At 42.8% G+C, this 18,027-nt stretch overlaps 1 protein-coding gene across 1 annotated transcript in view; it reads right to left on the minus strand.

The window, feature by feature from the left end:
- The window catches only part of dnah12 (dynein, axonemal, heavy chain 12), a gene marked incomplete at both ends in the record, with an annotated part of 116,740 nt that overhangs the window by 10,433 nt on the left and 88,280 nt on the right, over window positions 1-18,027 (minus strand). The window contains 11 exons of the mRNA XM_080754209.1: window positions 460-690; window positions 2,757-2,894; window positions 4,241-4,381; window positions 5,528-5,781; window positions 6,637-6,932; window positions 8,741-8,899; window positions 10,005-10,145; window positions 12,562-12,734; window positions 14,287-14,479; window positions 15,005-15,197; window positions 16,534-16,748. Coding sequence (XP_080610335.1) covers window positions 460-690; window positions 2,757-2,894; window positions 4,241-4,381; window positions 5,528-5,781; window positions 6,637-6,932; window positions 8,741-8,899; window positions 10,005-10,145; window positions 12,562-12,734; window positions 14,287-14,479; window positions 15,005-15,197; window positions 16,534-16,748 — 2,134 coding nt within the window. The remainder of the gene's footprint in view (window positions 1-459; window positions 691-2,756; window positions 2,895-4,240; window positions 4,382-5,527; window positions 5,782-6,636; window positions 6,933-8,740; window positions 8,900-10,004; window positions 10,146-12,561; window positions 12,735-14,286; window positions 14,480-15,004; window positions 15,198-16,533; window positions 16,749-18,027) is intronic.

Genomic DNA, 18,027 nt, shown 5'->3' on the forward strand with positions numbered 1-18,027 from the left:
AAGCTTAGTACCACCATGTAATGTTAACCTCATTAACCACATAGACCATCTAAACATCTATAAAAATGTGTAAAAATGAGTTGCTCTATACTTTTTCGATCTACACCAAATCTCCTCGCCAAAATAGGTGATCTACAAGCCCAAAACGCGTCACAACGCATTGTGAGCTTGAAGATCTGCTATTTTTGGCAAATGTTCCCCCAAGAATAGAGATGCTGGAGTTCAAGTCGTCAAGCGTCCCTATTTTGAGAAAATGTATTGGCCAAGAAAAAAAAAAAGGGTAATTCATTGCGAAGCGTCGTGAGCTTGTACAGTACATCTGCTATGTTAGCTACTTGTTGCACGTCTTGTCTTTTTTATCCTTTACAAATAGAACCCTGGTGTGTTCGATCATTGCTGTTACCTTGATGAACTCGATGTAGTCGTCATAGGTGGATTTGGGTGGAGCGTAGTATTTACCTTGATAAACTCGATGTAGTCGTCATAGGTGGATTTGGGCGGGGCGTAGTATTTGCCGCTGGGGGAGAAGTTGTAGGGTTTGTCGATGATGTCGTTGTTGTAAAAGTCAGCCAGAATGGTCATGAGCAGCCGCCGGTCCCAGTCGTCCGTCACGCGGCCGCCGTAGTTGCACTCTCCCGTCAGGTACGTTATGGCCTCGAACGGCACCTCGACGTAGTCGTTCACAAAGAGCTGACATCCACGGGACATGAGAGCAGAAGAGACATTAGGGCCCTGTTTTCCTCCATGGTAAAGCTCACAACGTGTCGATGCAGATCGGCTATTTGAAGTATTTAACTTGTTAACTGCCAGGGACGTAGGATGAGAGAGAGCTTACATACCGGTAACCCTCCCTGCCCAAGTAGTTTTAGGAGAGTCCACTGTTGGCCACTAGAGGGTGCTGTTAACCAAGGCATGCAGTCAGACTTGGTCTCTGGCTGTTCTACAGCACTGGTGTTGTCAATGACATGATCACATGTGTGTGTGTGTGTGTGTGTGTGTGTGTGTGTGTGTGCGTGCGTGCGTGCGTGCGTGCGTGCGTGCGTGCGTGCGTGCGTGCGTGAGAAGGACACACTCATCATTTTGTAAGAAATGTCTGGACTTTACATGGGATTATCGAAACTGGACAATTTCTTTTTCCTGAGTCTATGACATCAATGTGCACTTATGTGCACCATCGATGGCCGGATTAGATCGAGAAATGTTACTCTATAACTTTTCAAAAGTAATTAAAAAGCTGTCAGAGAGAGGTAAATAAATACATAAAGCTGGCAGTATCCACAAGTTTCGTCGCAGCCGAGTGTGATCTACAAGCTCACAGCGGTTGCATCTGCGACGCGACGTGAGCTTGTATGTCTGATAAAAATCTTTTTTAAAATAGCAAAAAAGGCAAAGAAGTTTAGGGGTTTAGGGTTTAGCATGGACAAAAATAGCGCCCTTAGTGTGCTTATATCTTATGTGTGCTTATAAAAAGATAATGTAATAACATTCCTCTTAACCGATCTAGATCTGGAAACATCTGTGCTACTTAAAGGAGTAGTTCGCCCCCAAAATGCCATTCTTTCTTTTGATTACTCATGCCAATCAATCAATCAATTTTAGTTTTTTTGTCGCATTCCTAAGACAATAATAATTTGATTACAATAAATGTACCGCCATTGATTCCGAATGGGGACCCGAATGCATTTGGGTCCCCATCCGGAATCAATGGGGGTAAAATTACTATAATACCATTTTTGTTTTAGGGATGCGACAAATACAAAGAAATATTATTGAATTCAAGTCTCCATGGCATGATTGATCAATAGAAAAAAAGTCATTTTGGGGGCGAACTACTCCTTTAAAGGGATATTCCACTTTCAACAGGGAGCAGTGGTAGGGCCTCTCTCCCCACACACACCCATTGTAACTTCAAACTCCATTTTAACCATGATAGATTCATTAAAAACACACATTATTTTTTCTGGTGACTCATTTTACCTTCCTAATACGTGAGCAGGCCGTGTTTTTTCAATAACTTTTTTCATTTATTTTTAATAATTATTTGGGAAAATGGAAAAAATGAAATACAAAGAAATAATTATTAAAAATAAATGAAAAAAGTTATGGAAAAAACACAGCCTGCTCACATATTAGGAGGGTAATATGAGTCACCAGAAAAAATAATGTGTGTTTTTAATGAATCTATCATGGTTAAAATGGAGTTTGAAGTTACAATGGGTGTGTATGTGGAGAGGCCCTGGGCCTGGAGGGCCTGGTAGCATTTACATCAAATATCTAAATATTCAATCAAGCTAATTAAAAACTGTTCAGGGTGTTCATAAAAGCCTGATTAGATGATAAAATTACCAAAAGCTTTTTTGAAAGTGAAATATCCCTTTAAGACGTTAAACATTTAGACCACTTTAACCATTATTTTATACTTTAGATATTCAAAAATAGCAGATATACAAGCAGATTGTAGAAAAATCGTGAAAATGTCAAAATATGTCAAAATACATATCATTTTGGGAATCCTTGACATGAAAAGGTTTGAGAACCACTGATCATAGAAAACCTTATTAGAGGCGTTGTGAGCATACAAAATGTAATGCTCTCAACTCTTACAACTCTTAGTGCTTGTCAGGTTTCCCCAGTTAAAATATGATTATTTTGGGGTCGCGGCCTGAAAAGGTTGAGAACCACTGATCTAGAAGAACCTTGTATAATCTTTCGTTTTAAGAGGGACGTGCATTTTTGCCATTGTGGTCAAACGATACCTGCAGCTGCCTGATGCTGATGCGAAGGTCAGACTCGTTGAAGCCGTAGGGAATGTTCCAGCCCAGGGGGCCGTACTTCTTCCTCTCCTGGACCAGAGCATGGAAGAAGCAGACCCCGTACAACAGCTTCTCCCAGACCTAGAGACGCAACCAAAGAGAAAGAAACCGCACGACTGCAATATTCTTTAATTGATCAATGTCGAATTAAAGAAAATGTCATATATCGGTATTTATGCCAAGTATTTCGATATATCGATACGATATACAATGGTACTGTACCAGTAATGCCCCTATCATAGTAGGCACCGTGGTGATAAGCTATCCACCGCGGTGTAGTCTTTTTAAGTCATAAAACTACAACATTACGTCATTACTCGCGGTAATGACGAGCTATCCACCGCGAGTCCCGACACATCTCTCTGTTTTTACGTTCAGACAGATCGACCCATCACCCCGTTCACTGATTGGTCGATCTAGACCAGTCAGTCACAGTGATAGGACATCACCGTGACTGACTATGATGGCCTCCACTTGTTTTCTCACTTTAGGTGGATAGCTGATCACCTAAAATTTGCAGTGATAGGCTCTTCACCGCAGACTCTGATGATAAGGGCTTAAGCCTCCCTAATCGGGAGATAAGCGACCGTCAGGTCCCACAGTGTCCAAAAATGAGTTTGAAAAAATGAGTGTAGACATACTGTGTACCGCTTTGCGTGATTTTACGGCAACATTTTTGGGAGCAGTGTCCAAAAATGTGTTTAGCAAGAATCGGCCTGATGTTGGCGCTAAATGGGACAGCTCCATGTTGCTGACATGACTGTAGACATAGTGTGTACCGCTTTGCGTGATTTTATGGCAAAATCTGTAGGAGCAGTGTCCAAAAATTTGTTTTGCAAGAATCGGCCTCATGGTGGCACTAGAAGAGGGCCATGTGAAAAATAAGGAGGTTGTGGTTTGGCAGCCAAGGAGTGTGTGTGCAAAGTTTGGCATGGATAGGGGCAACAGTGGCGGAGATATGAGTAGGGCAAAAGTGTGACGTGACGTGACGTGCCATGACGTGACGTGACGTGACGTGACAGACAGACAGACAGACAGACAGACAGAGACAGACTGACTGACGGACCGACGGACTGACAGCCGGTGGAGGTTTTGATAGTAACTGTGGCCTGGCGGTCGCAACAAATGTAATCCGTATTCAATAATTTAAATGTTACAGTGAAAACTAAGCATTATTAAAAAAAAACAGCATAACAACAAGTCAATATCACTCTTGATTCTAAGTGCTATTGGGTTCCCACACTGGTATTTGATATTCTAAGTGTAGCAAAAGGCAGATATGGGCAACGATATGGACGATATATTTCCCAAGGTCGTTATATCGTCCATCGTTGTCTTTTGCGATACTGATATTGCGCACGGTCACACCTCGATAACGATACGATAACGATATATTGTGCAGCACTAGCGTGAGCCGCCATACTCACAGGTTCCTTGTTGGGGCAGTTATTGAAGAAATGTGAGTCTGAAACAGGGTCTGTCTGGTAGGACTGCAGCAGGTTGAGTCTGAGGCCCGTCGGAGGCTCATTGGTCATCTTTACACCGTTCTGCAGGATGGCAACTGGAAACTAACGCAGGGAAACATGGAAGGTCAGACTCAGTGCACTGACCTGTAGTTGTCATTGTGAACACATATTGATTCATTTGAGCAAGCACAATTTAAAGATTAAACCAATCACTGTGATGTAATTCATGTATTACCAGCCAATAGAACATTGTATTGCACAATTGGTCTCTGTTTTTGGACGGCATCCAAAGTTACATTCTGCCTGAAGTCATTATGATGTCACACAGCTATACAAGTGTCATTATCACGCCATAAACATCCAAGATCCACATACTGTAGGAGTCACGTGAACAGTGTGAACACTGTGTGCACGGCCCCTTATGACCACATTTAGTTTTAGTCATAGTCTTTTGAATAAAATGTAATTTGTTTTTTAGGCATGTTTTAGTCATATGAAAAGTTTTAGTTTTAATCTAGTTTCAGTCGACTAAGTATCGTAAGAGTTTAGTCGACTGACTATACCCTTGATGTTGTCGACAAAAATGTGTTTTGGCGGGCCTTGATGGTGTCGTAATGGCCGTTTTTTACACTGAAAATAGCCGATCTACATGCTCACAACGCGTTGCAGCGCGACGTCATATCCTAGAGCAAAACCATAACCTTCTCCTAGAAAGCACTAGTGTCTAATTCACACTAGGGCATTAACGACTTGTGATTTTTGCAAGTCGACTCGACTCAGTAAAAAGTTGAGTTGAAGTCGACGTTATCGTTTGATGACGTCATCACATCACACACGACCCCCCAATTATTTTGGGGGGTCCCCAGATGATTAACTTAATGTGCAACATTGTTTTCTCACTCAACTGTAAATAAACCAACATAAAGTTTAAGTGGTGAGAGGGTATCTTCACATTTCTAAAGTGCCAATTTAAGGACTTTTTAATACCTCTAGAATGACAAATTAAACATTGTCCAAATTGTCAAATATACAGACGCAAAAAATGTGAAAATAGCCGATCTACATGCTCACAACGCCTCGCAAAGCATGTAGATCTGCTATTTTCACAATAGAATCTTTTTTTTCTCAACTTCGACTTTCGACTTTCTCTGGTGGGAGTCGACTTGTGTATTATATTGAAGTCGACTGAGTCGACTTGGCGACTTTTTCGTTAATGCCCTGATTCAAACACGTGGCCCTGTGCCTTGCCTTGGGCGACGGGTAGCTGGTGAGCCAGAGGCGGAAGTCCGGGTGGCAGCTGTCCGCGCTGAGCTCCTCGCAGATCTTCTCCAGGGTGGGCATCCAGGACACGGCCAGGTGGCAGTTCTGCAGACACACCCATGTCCCCTCCCTCATGGCCGTCTGGATCATCCTGGCGGCGATGGGACCCTGGTCCTGACCCAGCGAGATGGACTGGAACTTGGACGTGGCCATCCTCTTGACGTTGGCGAATTTCAGTAGGCCTGCAGGAGGAGGAGACAAGACAGTGGTGGGGAAAAAAGTACTCACATGTGTTATTTAAAGTTGGATTTAAAAAAAAAAAGCCTTAAAACTATGTCCAATTTGAAAATTAGACAATGTTTCTGGAAAGCTAATTACTCAGCCTCTGTAGCAGCAAGAAACAAAATTCCCAAACTACTGGCTCCCAGTAGGAAACATGCTGGCTCTATAGAACACTTACTAGCCACGGGGTCGGCTCCCAGTAGGAAACATACTGGCTCTATATCAGGGGTTCCCAAACTTTTTTGTCTCAGGGCACCCCATAAATATTTGTTTTAATCCGAGGCACCTCTACATTATAATTTTCACTCCCAGCACCTTATATTTATAGCATATCGTCGTTGTCGGGTGGAAACCTTGTATGTCCAAAACCGTTCGTTTTGTATTTATCATCTATAAAATGTACTAAACTAGTGAAAACAGCAGATCTACAAGCACACAACAGCTCGCATCGCGAGGCGTTGTGTGCTTGTAGATCTGCTGTTTTCACTAGTTTTCACTAGTTTTCTTGTATGATGAAGCAGGGCTTTGCTTTAGCAAAAGACGTACACATTTGAAACTTGGAGATACGAGGTTTCTGCCCGACAGTGACGATATTATGTTGCGAGGAAAACGTTGAGATAATAGACATTTTGGTTAGAGCTGACTGAAAATAACTTTGTACTTCAAGTTTAAAATGATACTAAATATTTTTTCAAGTGTCCAAATAAATTCCAAATATTATCAAATGATCTCGCGGCACCCCTGGACTGCCGCCGCGGCACCCCAGGGTGCCCCGTCACCCACTTTGAAAACCCCTACTCCTATAGAACACTCACTAGCCATGGGGTCGGCCCCCGGCGACAGCACAAACACCAGAGGGATGGTGCAGTTGGAGTCCAGGAAGCTCTTGCTCAGGTCGAAGGGCGGCGGCTCCACGAACTTCTTCCCCAGCTTGTTGGTGACGTAGTTGGCCACGGCCGGCGTGATCTTGTCGGGCCGGAGGCAGCGGTAGACCACCATCTTCTGCAGGTCGTTGAGCCGCTCGCACCACGGCGCGGGCAGGCGCGTGTTGTACGGCTCCAGGCTGTCGTAGATCGCCCTGAAGCCCTCCGCCGTCTGGATGAAGGACTCCCTGAGAGGGAAAGGTTCAGTCACACACACACTTCCTCTGTTCAGCATAAAGGCCCATTAGGCCTAGAATTAATTTATGCTTAGAATTAGTGAATGCTTTAACCAGTGAAAAATAGCAGATACACAAGCTCACAGCGCGGCACCGAGTGCCGCGCTGCGAGCTTGTAGATCTGCTATTTTTGAAAAAAGCCGTGAAAATGTGTGCAAATCTTTGAATATATGTATTTTCAAAGCGAACGTTTGTAACTCAAATTTGATTCTGGGTGGTCCCTGGAACTAAATATTTTGAGATGGGGGGTCCGTGGCCAAATAAAGATCATTTTGGGGGTCCTTCACATGAAAAGGTTGGAGAACCACTGACATAGTAGTCTCTCAAGAACAGACTAACTGAGCTCCATTTAAGTGAAAAGGACGTTTTCTTTTGACGATGGCTGGCCAGATTGCTGACATAGAAACATAGATTCTAATTTTCAAGATTTTTCAAAAATAGCAGATCTACAAGCTCGCAGCGCGGCACTCTGTGCTGTGCTGTGAGCTTGTATATCTGCTATTTTTCAATAGTTAAAGCATAAAATAATGATACACAATAAATAATGTGTACACGTTCTATGGGTTAACTGTTGAAAAATAGCAGATATACAAGCTCACAGCGCGGCAAATCGTGTTTTCTTTTTTGCAAGTCTTTGAATATATATTTTTTTAAAAGCGAACATTTGTAACTCCGATATTTGCTTCTGGGGGGATCCCTGGAACATCGTGTTTTGAGATGGGGGTCGGCAGCCAAATACATTACATACAATTTTGGGGGTCCTTGACATGAAAAGGTTTGAGAGCCACTGATTTAGAAGAAGGATTTAGAAGACATAGAATCGGGTTACACAAATGTTCACTATTTAAAAAAAATAGCAGATCTACAAGCTCGCAGCGTGGCACCGTGAGCTTGTAGATCTATTTTTCAATAGTTAAAGCATAAAATAATGGTTAAAGTGGTTAAAATCTGACAATAGTGATAATAGTGTGCATGTACTCTCTGACCCAGAGGCGGGATAAACACTGGTACTTGTTTCTATTTAAAACTATTTCAGGTACGCTCCGCTCTTATATTTGTTCCATGCTAGAACCGAGTGATAGCACATATCACACTCGCTCCTCAGTTGCCTAAAAATCACGCACAGCGGACTTACAGGCCAATTTGTGTAGACATGCGACCTGGCGGTCGCTTATCTCCCGATTAGGGAGTCTTACTGGTAATATTGTGTTTTTGATTGTTCTGTATTGTAACCTTGGTTACAGTGAACAGGGTCCCCACACATCTTTACCAATTCATTTCCAAAACTTTTCCAGAATATTTAACCCAATTTCCAGTACTATATAACAATAATTCAGCTCAATAACAAGTCGCTTACTCCTACGCGCAATGCCCAAAGACAGGTAGTGTTTGCCAGTGGTTCTCAACTTTTTCAGGCCGTGACCCCCGAAATAATCATATTTTAACTGGGGACCCCGGCACCCTGACGAGCACTAAGAGTTGAGGAATTTTGTATAACACGGTTCTATGGTGAAAATAGCAGATCTACATGCTCACATGTGAGCATGTAGATCGGCTATTTTCACAATTTCTGCCTCTAATATTTGACAATTTGGCCAATGTTTAATTTGTCATTTCAGAGATATTACCAAAATCAATAACCAAAGACAATGCATAGCTATTTTTTCCAGGACCTTCCAGGACCCTTGATCGATTCCAAAACTTTTCCAGTACTGGAAAAAATATTTTTCTAATTTCATGATGATGATGATGATGATTACTTTATTCCCTGTAAGCCGGTCAGCTGGCTGGCTCTGCAGATCTCGTCCCAGCTCTTGTCCTGAAGCCAGCTGGGGTCGGGGTTGGGGGTGGTGTTCTCCAGGCCCACGCCTCCGGTCAGCAGGAACATGAAGTCAGCGTACTCTATCTCCTGCTTTGCCCTGCATCCAAAACATGGTTACTAATAGACTTATAGTTACTTCACACCACTGCTAATGGAACCATTTGAATTAGGGGTGTAACGATACATTTGAACAACGTCTATCGACAAACCCACACCTTGACATGAACACAGAGATTACACACACCTATCGACAGACCAGAGTACAGTAGCTATATGGAATGGAAAAGTGATATATACGCCTCTTTTTCATTTGCCCTCTTAAAATTGCTAAATACAAGGGACACATACTTAGTTTCCATACAATCGATTATTTGCATTGCAAAACAAATCGATACAGATTATTTGCTATTCATGGGTTGCATTTGTAGTCCTAAACAGCCATGTTGAGGACCAACACAGGTGTTTCTATTTGTCTGATTGGCACAGAACTAATGTTCTACGCCAATCAAAACACCTGTGTTGGTCCTCAACATCGCCACTGTAGGACTACAAATGCAACCCATGAATGTAAAACAATACAATACGATATACAGAGCCAAACGATTTTTCGAATTCAGTTACTATATTGTTACACCCGTAATTTGAATTCATACCTCATCGCCGGATGACGTTATGAGTAAATCAAGAAAAGGCTACAAAGTACCTGTGCGACGGTGAATGCTCATCAAATAAACAATGACACACGTTCTACCATTAAATCAAGGGTCTTCAACAAGGGGTCCTCAGAGTTACTACAGGGGGTCCTCCAAATCTTTGTGTGTGTGAAACCTTTTTCTGCTTTTTTATATGAATCACTTGAATCCTAGAGTCCATATTCTGAGAACTTTTAGCCAGATCTTTAGCAGATCTACAAGCTCACAATGCCTCGAACTTGTAGATCGACTATTTTCGACAAAGAGATTTGGTAGAGAGGGAGAAAAGAATGTCAAGTGTATTAAGTATTGATGGTTCAAGTGGTTAAATATCTGAAAACACACATTAACATGAATCCAAAATACACTGATGATTGTGCTGTCAAACAATGAAATTATATGGAATCTATGAACAGGTTGTGGGGGTCCCTGCTTCATCTCTCTCTCTCAACTAAGGGGTCCTTGGCCTGAAGACATTGAAGACACCTGTAGGGTAAAGTGATCACTTACAGCAGCAGATTGGAGCAGAGCAGGAAGGAGAAGAGAAGCTTGTCTTTCTCGAACAGCGAGCGACAGACGTTGCAGTAAAGGTTATACGTGAAGTAATCCATCAGGTATCGCAGCCTCTTCTCCAGGATCTTGGACTTGTTGCTGAAGAACCAGTGACAGCAATATTAGTTCATGTGGGAGCCAAGTTTGAATAATGTGATTATTTTAATTATTACTACCTTATTTCGTGATTTTGTATTTGAGCTTACAACTTCTGACTGTAACAGAGAACACTTTTTTTTGTTTTTGGAAGTAAAACATTTTGTGCTTTTTTTACATTGGAGTCCTGTGAAGTTTTTCTGCTCAAGGGAATATACACGAGTTAAGAAAAGGTGTCGCTGAGCTTCAACCACTCATACTTCAGATCAGCTTAGGTGATGGAGAGGTCTAGCCTGGGTGCCAGCCTGCTCGCTATCACTACGTTCCTGGCTTGGTTTTGTCACACCGCGTCACAGCCTGGACAGGAGCCTATCTCCAAGGGGAGGCGGGACATAGAACACATGGAAAACCAACCGTGGCTTCTGATTGGTCTGTGGTGCAGGGTGGGACAAATACACCAGTGTGTATTGGCTGGCTGATTACGTAGCTACCCTAACCCTACTCCGATTAATTTCAGCGACGACATCGCCTACGTCACAACTGACGTTCAGAAATACGAGTAAACTGAATCATGGCCAGACTGAGAAGCGAAGTGACAAAACATGGAACGTAGCGTATCAGGCTCGTTGTCCAAGCTAGGAGAGAACCACAATATTTTCACACTCACTCCAGAGGGCTACAATGCATGTACTTACTGTATAGTCCAAAATATATCTTTTTGGAGCTGTGTGAAACACAGGCTCCCTATACGTGGCCGTGTGGGTCTGTGTGTGTGTGTGTCTGTCTGTGTGTATGTAGCCTGAACTTCCTAAACTTCGGCACGCCACTAGTCCCACAGTTTTGCCACCACACACTCGCGCCATATGTCAAATCGACCGGCTTACTCGGGAATCGTGGGCTATTACTTTTCTAAGAGAAAGGTTCTATAGTTTAATTGATATTAATTTATTAGTGAATTAATTTTCCCCATTGACTTATAATGGGAATTGCAAAAACTCACATTCAATTATTTGTCTCTCGCAAACCATAGGGGCTAGAGTTTCAAGACTTGGAGAGGAGGTTCATAATGATTTCAAGGATTACATAAAAAATAATTGTGTCATTTGGCCGCATGGTGGCGCCATAACACCCCACTTTACGTTTTGGCCTGTAACTCTTGAACCGTAGGTCGGAAAATTAAAAATATTTTTTCCCTGGATTCCTTGGGTCATGACGCATCTCCCCATATAGGCCACGCCCATTTGCGCCATGATAGATTTTCCGCCATCTTGAATTTTCTCCAAAACACACTTTTTGCTCCTTTTCCTACATATTTTCTTCAAATGTCACAAAAATCGGTACACATGATCCACACACACACACACACACACACACACACACACACACACACACACACACACACACACACACAGCTCCACTTCACACGGGTGTGATTTTTTATGTCATACTGCATGGAATCAAATTATTTTTGTACCAATCAACAGAGTTAATGTCACAACATGGACCAACAAATTTGACATCCCTTGGCTTTAACTAAGCCTAACTAACTAAAAAAAAAAAAAAAAAAAAGAAACCTAATCACACCAATATGTCTTGTTCTGTGAGTCTCGATTGTGCTCTCGATCTTTGAGACCCAAATCATCTGTTCGGGGCAGCCTACTTCCATCATTCCCACCAAGTAATGAAGTCTGACCCATCAATATTGACGTTGAATGTGATCTTTTTTACCTTGAGAAGTTATTCACACGCTCACACGCACACATACACACCGAATGAATTGCTGAGGGCAGGATAATTAACCCATTTAGAACGGGTACACATTATTGTGTATCATTATTTTATGCTTTAACTATTGAAAAATAGCAGATATACAAGCTCACAGCGCGGCACCAAGTGCCGCGCTGTGAGCTTGTAGATCTGCTATTTTTTTTTTTTATCGTGAAAATTTGAATTTTGACCCGATTCTATAAGTGTCTTTTGAATCCTTCCAAGGTTTTTGGAAAAACCTATGTTTCTACGTCAGCAATCTGGCCAGCCATCGTCAAAGAAAAGGTCCTTTTCACTTCAACTGGAGCTCAGTTAGTCTGTTCTTGAGAGACTGCTATGTCAGTGGTTCTCAAACCTTTTTCATGTGAAGGACGCCCAAAATGATATGTATTTGGCCACGGACCCGCATCTCAAAATATCTAGTTCCAGGCAACTAGATATTTGATTTACAAACGTTTGCTTTGAAAATACATATATTCAAAGATTTGCACACATTTTCACGACCTTAAAAATAGCAGATCTACAAGCTCACAGCGCGGCACTCGGTGCCGCGCTGTGAGCTTGTAGATCTGCTATTTTTCAATAGCTAAAGCATTCAATAATTCTAGGCCTAAATTTAAGCCTCTGGCATAAGGTGTTCTGTGTCCCTCACCTGTCCTGGATGGAGTTGGTGTAGAGGTAGACGAACCAGCTGAGGGAGTACTGGTACATGGGGTCTATGTTGGCCAGGTCAGCGATGCTGAAGAACAGGATGGACGAGTGCTTGGCGATGGCCCTGTAGCCTTCTCTGGACTCCGCTATCTTCAGCTCCGTCCTCTCCGCCACCTGAAGAACAGGAGAGAGCAGGGGTCTTCAACAGGGGGTCCGGGACCCCTAGGGGGTCCTCAGAGTCACTACAGGGGGTCCTCCAAATCTTTGTGTGATAGAAACTTTTTTTCCTCCTTTTTTATATTAACTATTGAACCCTAGCGTCCATGTTCTGAGAACTTTAGCCAAAAATAGCAGATCTACAGTGAGCTTGTAGATCGGCTATTTTCGGCAGAGAGGTTTGGTGTAGAGGGGAAAAGGAGCAGACTGAGTACAGAGTGAAACGTCAACTTTATTTTAGTATTGACGGTTCAAGTGGTTAAATATCTGAAAACACAAATTGACAAGAATCGAAAAAACACTGATGACCGTGCTGTCAAACAATTAAACGATATGGAATCTATGAAGAGGTTTTGGGGGTCCCTGCTTCATCTCTCTCTCAACTAAGGGGTCCTTGGCCTGAAAATGTTGAAGACCCCTGGGATAGATGATGCAGAACAGGATGGGGAGTGCTGGGCGATGTCCCTGTAGCATGTAGTTGTGAGCTTGTAGATCTGCTATTTTCACAATTTCTCTGCCTCTAATACTTGACAATTTGGCCAATGTTTTGTTGTCATTTTAGAGGTATTAAAAAGTCTTTAAATTGTCAATTTAGAAATGTGCCGATACCCTCTACACTCAAACGTTATGTTGGTTTGTTTACTGTTGAGTGAGAAAAACAATGTTTCACATTAAGTTCATCTGAGGACCCCCCAAAATAAGGTTGAGAATCACTGTTCTAATCATTGTGTAGTTTATGGCTGTCATAGTTGCTGTTACAGTGTGCAGAAGCAATCTGCAATCTGCGTTCAATAGGGTTAGAATTGTGCAAAGACACCTGATCCGACACAGGGGGAAAAAAGCCAGAAAAGTTTTATGCGCAAGCCCCTAAACCGGCTCCCCCTACCGGCTACAGACCTAGGTGCTCACTGGCAGGGGTGTCACACTTAATTCTGGGCCCCGGGTACAAGGATTCACTGTGGGCCCTGACATCAATGCTCTCCATGGTAGGAGGAGTGACAGACCAGTGTTGATTTCGTCGACTAAAACTATGACAAAAAATGCTTGTCGACTGCATTTTTTTCACTGACGAAAACTAAATAAAAACTAAATAAAAAGTAATCTGTTATGACTAAAACTAAGACTAAATATATTGACAATTTCGTCAACAAAATAAAAACTAGACTAAAACGTTAGGGAGGGACAAGTGGAGAAGAGAGTCATTTTATGTTTGGTTGCCCTCAGGTGTTGCGTGTTGAAAATAGCCAATCTACAAGCTAACAACGCGTCGCGCTGCTTGTAGATCGGCTATTTAAAAAAAAAAATCAGTCATTACGATACCATCAAGGCCTGCCAAAATACATTTTAGTTGACTAAATCAACTGCAGATTTAGTCGACTAAAATTAAACTAAAATTAAACTTTTCAGGTGACTAGATTATGACTAAAACTAAATGAAACGTCATTCAAAAGACTATGACTAAAACAAAAATCTAAATTTGCTGTCAAAAACAACACTGTGACAGACAGACCTGTTGTTTCTTGGAGATCTCGTTGGACATGATCTTTGCAGAGTCCAGGATCTGGATGGCGCTCTCGTCCTCCAGGATGTTGCCCTCGGAGGACTGCAGCAGGTCCAGGATCCGGTCCTCGATCTCCTTCAGCTGCTTCTTGTTGGCTGCAGACTGCAGGATCAGGGCGTTACGCTCCTCTTCCAACTCCGGCCTGGAGCACAGGAGACGTGGAAAAAGAAATAAAAGTCTTTTGAATACAATTCCATTTTAGTTTTTGTCATATTGTAGTCATCTGAAATGTCTTTAGTCTTAGTTTTAGACCAAATATCATAAGATTTTAGTTGACTAAATCTACATTGATTTTGTCAATGTCAAAAATATATTTTGGCGGTCCTTGGTGGCATCGTAATGTCCGATTTTACAGTCGGTTGCGTGCTGAAAATAACGTGTCGCGCTGCGACGCGCTGCAAGCTTGTAGATCTGCTATTTTCAGAACGCAACAAAACATAAAACGACTTGCCATTTAGATATACAAGATCTCTTCTCCACTATTCATATTTGTTGACAAAATTGTCAATACATTTAGTCTTAGTCATCATGTAGCTTAGTTTTTATGTCGTCTTTATTCCGCTTTCGTCAGAGAAAAAAGGTAGTCGACGAAATCAACAATATCCAGAATGACAAGGAAAGTATTTCTATTTCATTTTCCCCAGAAATAAACTCTCAGTGATCCTACCTCTCCTTGGCGACCACGATGCCCAGCAGTTGGTCCTCCAGGCCTTCGGGGGTGATCATGAAGTTGAGCAGGGCTACCTTGGTGGCCAGCTCTGGCAGGTAGTGGGGGTTCCTCAGCTTGGTGGTGATGTAGAAGCGGAAGTCGCTGGAGTACTCGATCACGCTGTCCCCTATTCTGATGCACTCCACACCGCCTGGAGGAAACAGACAGCGTTGTTGTGGCATGTAGCGTGAGCTTGTATATCTGCTATTTTCACTATCTTGAGAGTCTTTTTTTATGAAAAAATCAGGACATTTCTGAAACTATTTTGAAAAAGCATTGATGTTTTTAAGTTCTAAAAAAATATAAATTTTTACATTTAGGAAACTATTTTGAAATGATGCATCTCTCTCTCTCTCTCTCTCTTTTTCTTTCTTTCTTTCTTTCTTTCTTTCTTTCTTTCTTTCTTTATTTATTTATCACAAAAAAGAGAATGCATAAAAAAGTAAGCCATACTTTTTTTTTGAGTGATCGAGTATATTATTAGACAAAAGTGGATAACAGAACAAGTATAATCAATACATTAAAATAATGTAGTGCGGTACAAGTAAGGTTAAACACCCTGCCTAAAAGGAGCATCTCAAATAAGTCCTTTTTACGGATTTATTTACGTCAGAAGTCCTTGGTATTCAACTCATGGATAAGTACTGTATACTGTATTCTATTTACACATGACTGACTGATAAAAAATCACACCCGTGTGAACTGAGCGGTGGTCGGTGTGTGTGTGTGTGTGTGTGTGTGTGTGTGTGTGTGTGTGTGTGTGTCTCTGGCCTGAACAACAGCGCCCCTCCCTTAACATGTGTGGTCAGAAAAGGTACTGCAGGCTCTGCAGGCTACATACAGACACAGACACACGCACACACACACACGCACGCATACACACACGGCCACGTATAGGAGACGGTGTAACCACCGCTCAAAAATGGGTTGTGGCACAAAGATGGGACGTTTTGGGAAACACAACATCAGCTATGCTTCATCATGCTTATCACCAGGGGTGTCACAAGGGGTAGGAAAGTGGGACTGAGTTGCTAGGGCCCAAGGTGGAGGGGCCCTAGTAACTTTAGCTATTGAAAAATAGCAGATATACAAGCTCACAGCGCGGCACCGAGTGCCGCGCTGCGAGCTTGTAGATCTGCTATTTTTGAAAAGTCGTGAAAATGTGCGCACATCTTTGAATATATGTATTTTTTAAGTGAACATTTGTAACTCAAATTTTGCTTCTGGGGGGTCCCTGGAACTAAATATTTTGAGATGGGGGGTCCTTCACATGAAAATGTTTGAGCATCACTGACATGAAAACATAGGTTTCTCAATTTTTCACAATTTTTCAAAAATAGCAGATCTACAAGCTCGCAGCGTGGCACTCGGTGCCGCGCTGTGAGCTTGTATATCTGCTATTTTTCAATAGTTAACATTCATGGGGGGCCCGCAGTGAATCCTTGTACCCAGGGCCCAGAATTTGGTGTGACGCCCCTGCTTATCACCTTGTTTGAAGGTCTGCTTGGTGAGCAGCGGCTCCAGCGAGGGGTCCAGCTCCTCTCCCACGTTCTCCAGCAGCAGCGGCGTTCCAAACTGGACGCAGTTCTCCAGGGTTCTCATGTAGTCGGCGTCCGTCAGCTTGATCAGGCTCAGGTTGTTCTCCTTCTCAGAGTTCTTCACCCACTTGTTGGCCTGGCCCTGAGGGTCGATCATCAGAGGCCTGGAGACACAGAGACATATCTCTTATACCAGGGGTCTTACCAGATCTACAAGCTCACAATGGCTCGCGCTGCGAGGCGTTGTGAGCTTGTAGATCGGCTATTTTCGGCAAAGAGGTTTGGTGTAGAGGGGAAAAAGAGCAGACTAAGTACAGAGTGAAAGGTCAAGTTCATGAATTATTGACGGTTCAAGTGGTTAAATATCTGAAACACCAATTGACATGAATCCAAAATACACTGATGATTGTGCTGTCAAACAATGAAACTATATGGAATCTATGAAAAGGTTGTGGGGGTCCCTGCTTCATCCCTCTATCAACAACGGGGTCCTTGGCCTGAAAACGTTGAAGACCCCTGTCTTATACACCAGTAAGACTCCCTAGTCGGGAGATAAGCGACCGTCAGGTTGCATAAACAAACTTTAGAAGGCAATGGTAGTCAAACAGGAGGTAATATGGGAAATGGGACAGATCCATGTTGATGACATGACTTTAGAGATACTGTGTACCGTTTTGCGGCCTGATGGTGGCGCTAGATGGGACAGATGCATGTTGATGACGTGACTATGTAGAGTTTCAAAGGTTATTTCATTATTTTCTGACATCGACAGCATTGAAATACAGGGTATAAAGGGCCCTACAGATGAGCGGTGGTTGACGAGGGGTCTTCCGCTATAGGATCAGCGGCGGCCGCGCTGCAGTGAGACACAAACACACTCGCTCTGCTAGTAAACGCCGATCGGTATTTCACAAAGATGACCGCAGTCTAGCTCTCGCCGCCCGCGTGTGCATGCAGGGACGTGCTGGGCCCCTGATTCAGCCAGGGAAAAAGAGTTGGAGAGGCCCTCATTGCGTGCTATGGAGAGAGATCTCTCTCTATAGCGCTGCTGCTACTCAAAGATTTGCCATTTCAGATCATGACAAGTGACAAGCCAGTGGGCCAATTACTGTACATGAGTTATATTTCGTCATGTCGGGTGGAAACCTTGTATGTCCAAAACCGTTTGTTTTGTATTTATCATTTTAAAAATGATTTAAACTAGTGAAAACAGCCGATCTACAAGCACACAACGCCTCGCACCGCGAGGCATTGTGGTGCGAGGCGTTGTGTGCTTGTAGATCTGCTGTTTTCACTACTTTTGTGCAACGGCCTTATATGATGAAGCAGGGCTTTGCTTTGCGAAAAAAAATTATAAATTTGAAACTTGGAGATACAAGGTTTCTGCCCGACAGTGCCGATTTACTTTGTTGGACGCCCAGCCCCCAAAATGGAACGAAGGCC

Source organism: Nannobrachium achirus (genome assembly GCF_963921795.1).
Source record: "Nannobrachium achirus genome assembly, chromosome: 23".
In the NCBI taxonomy this organism is placed as follows: domain Eukaryota; kingdom Metazoa; phylum Chordata; class Actinopteri; order Myctophiformes; family Myctophidae; genus Nannobrachium; species Nannobrachium achirus.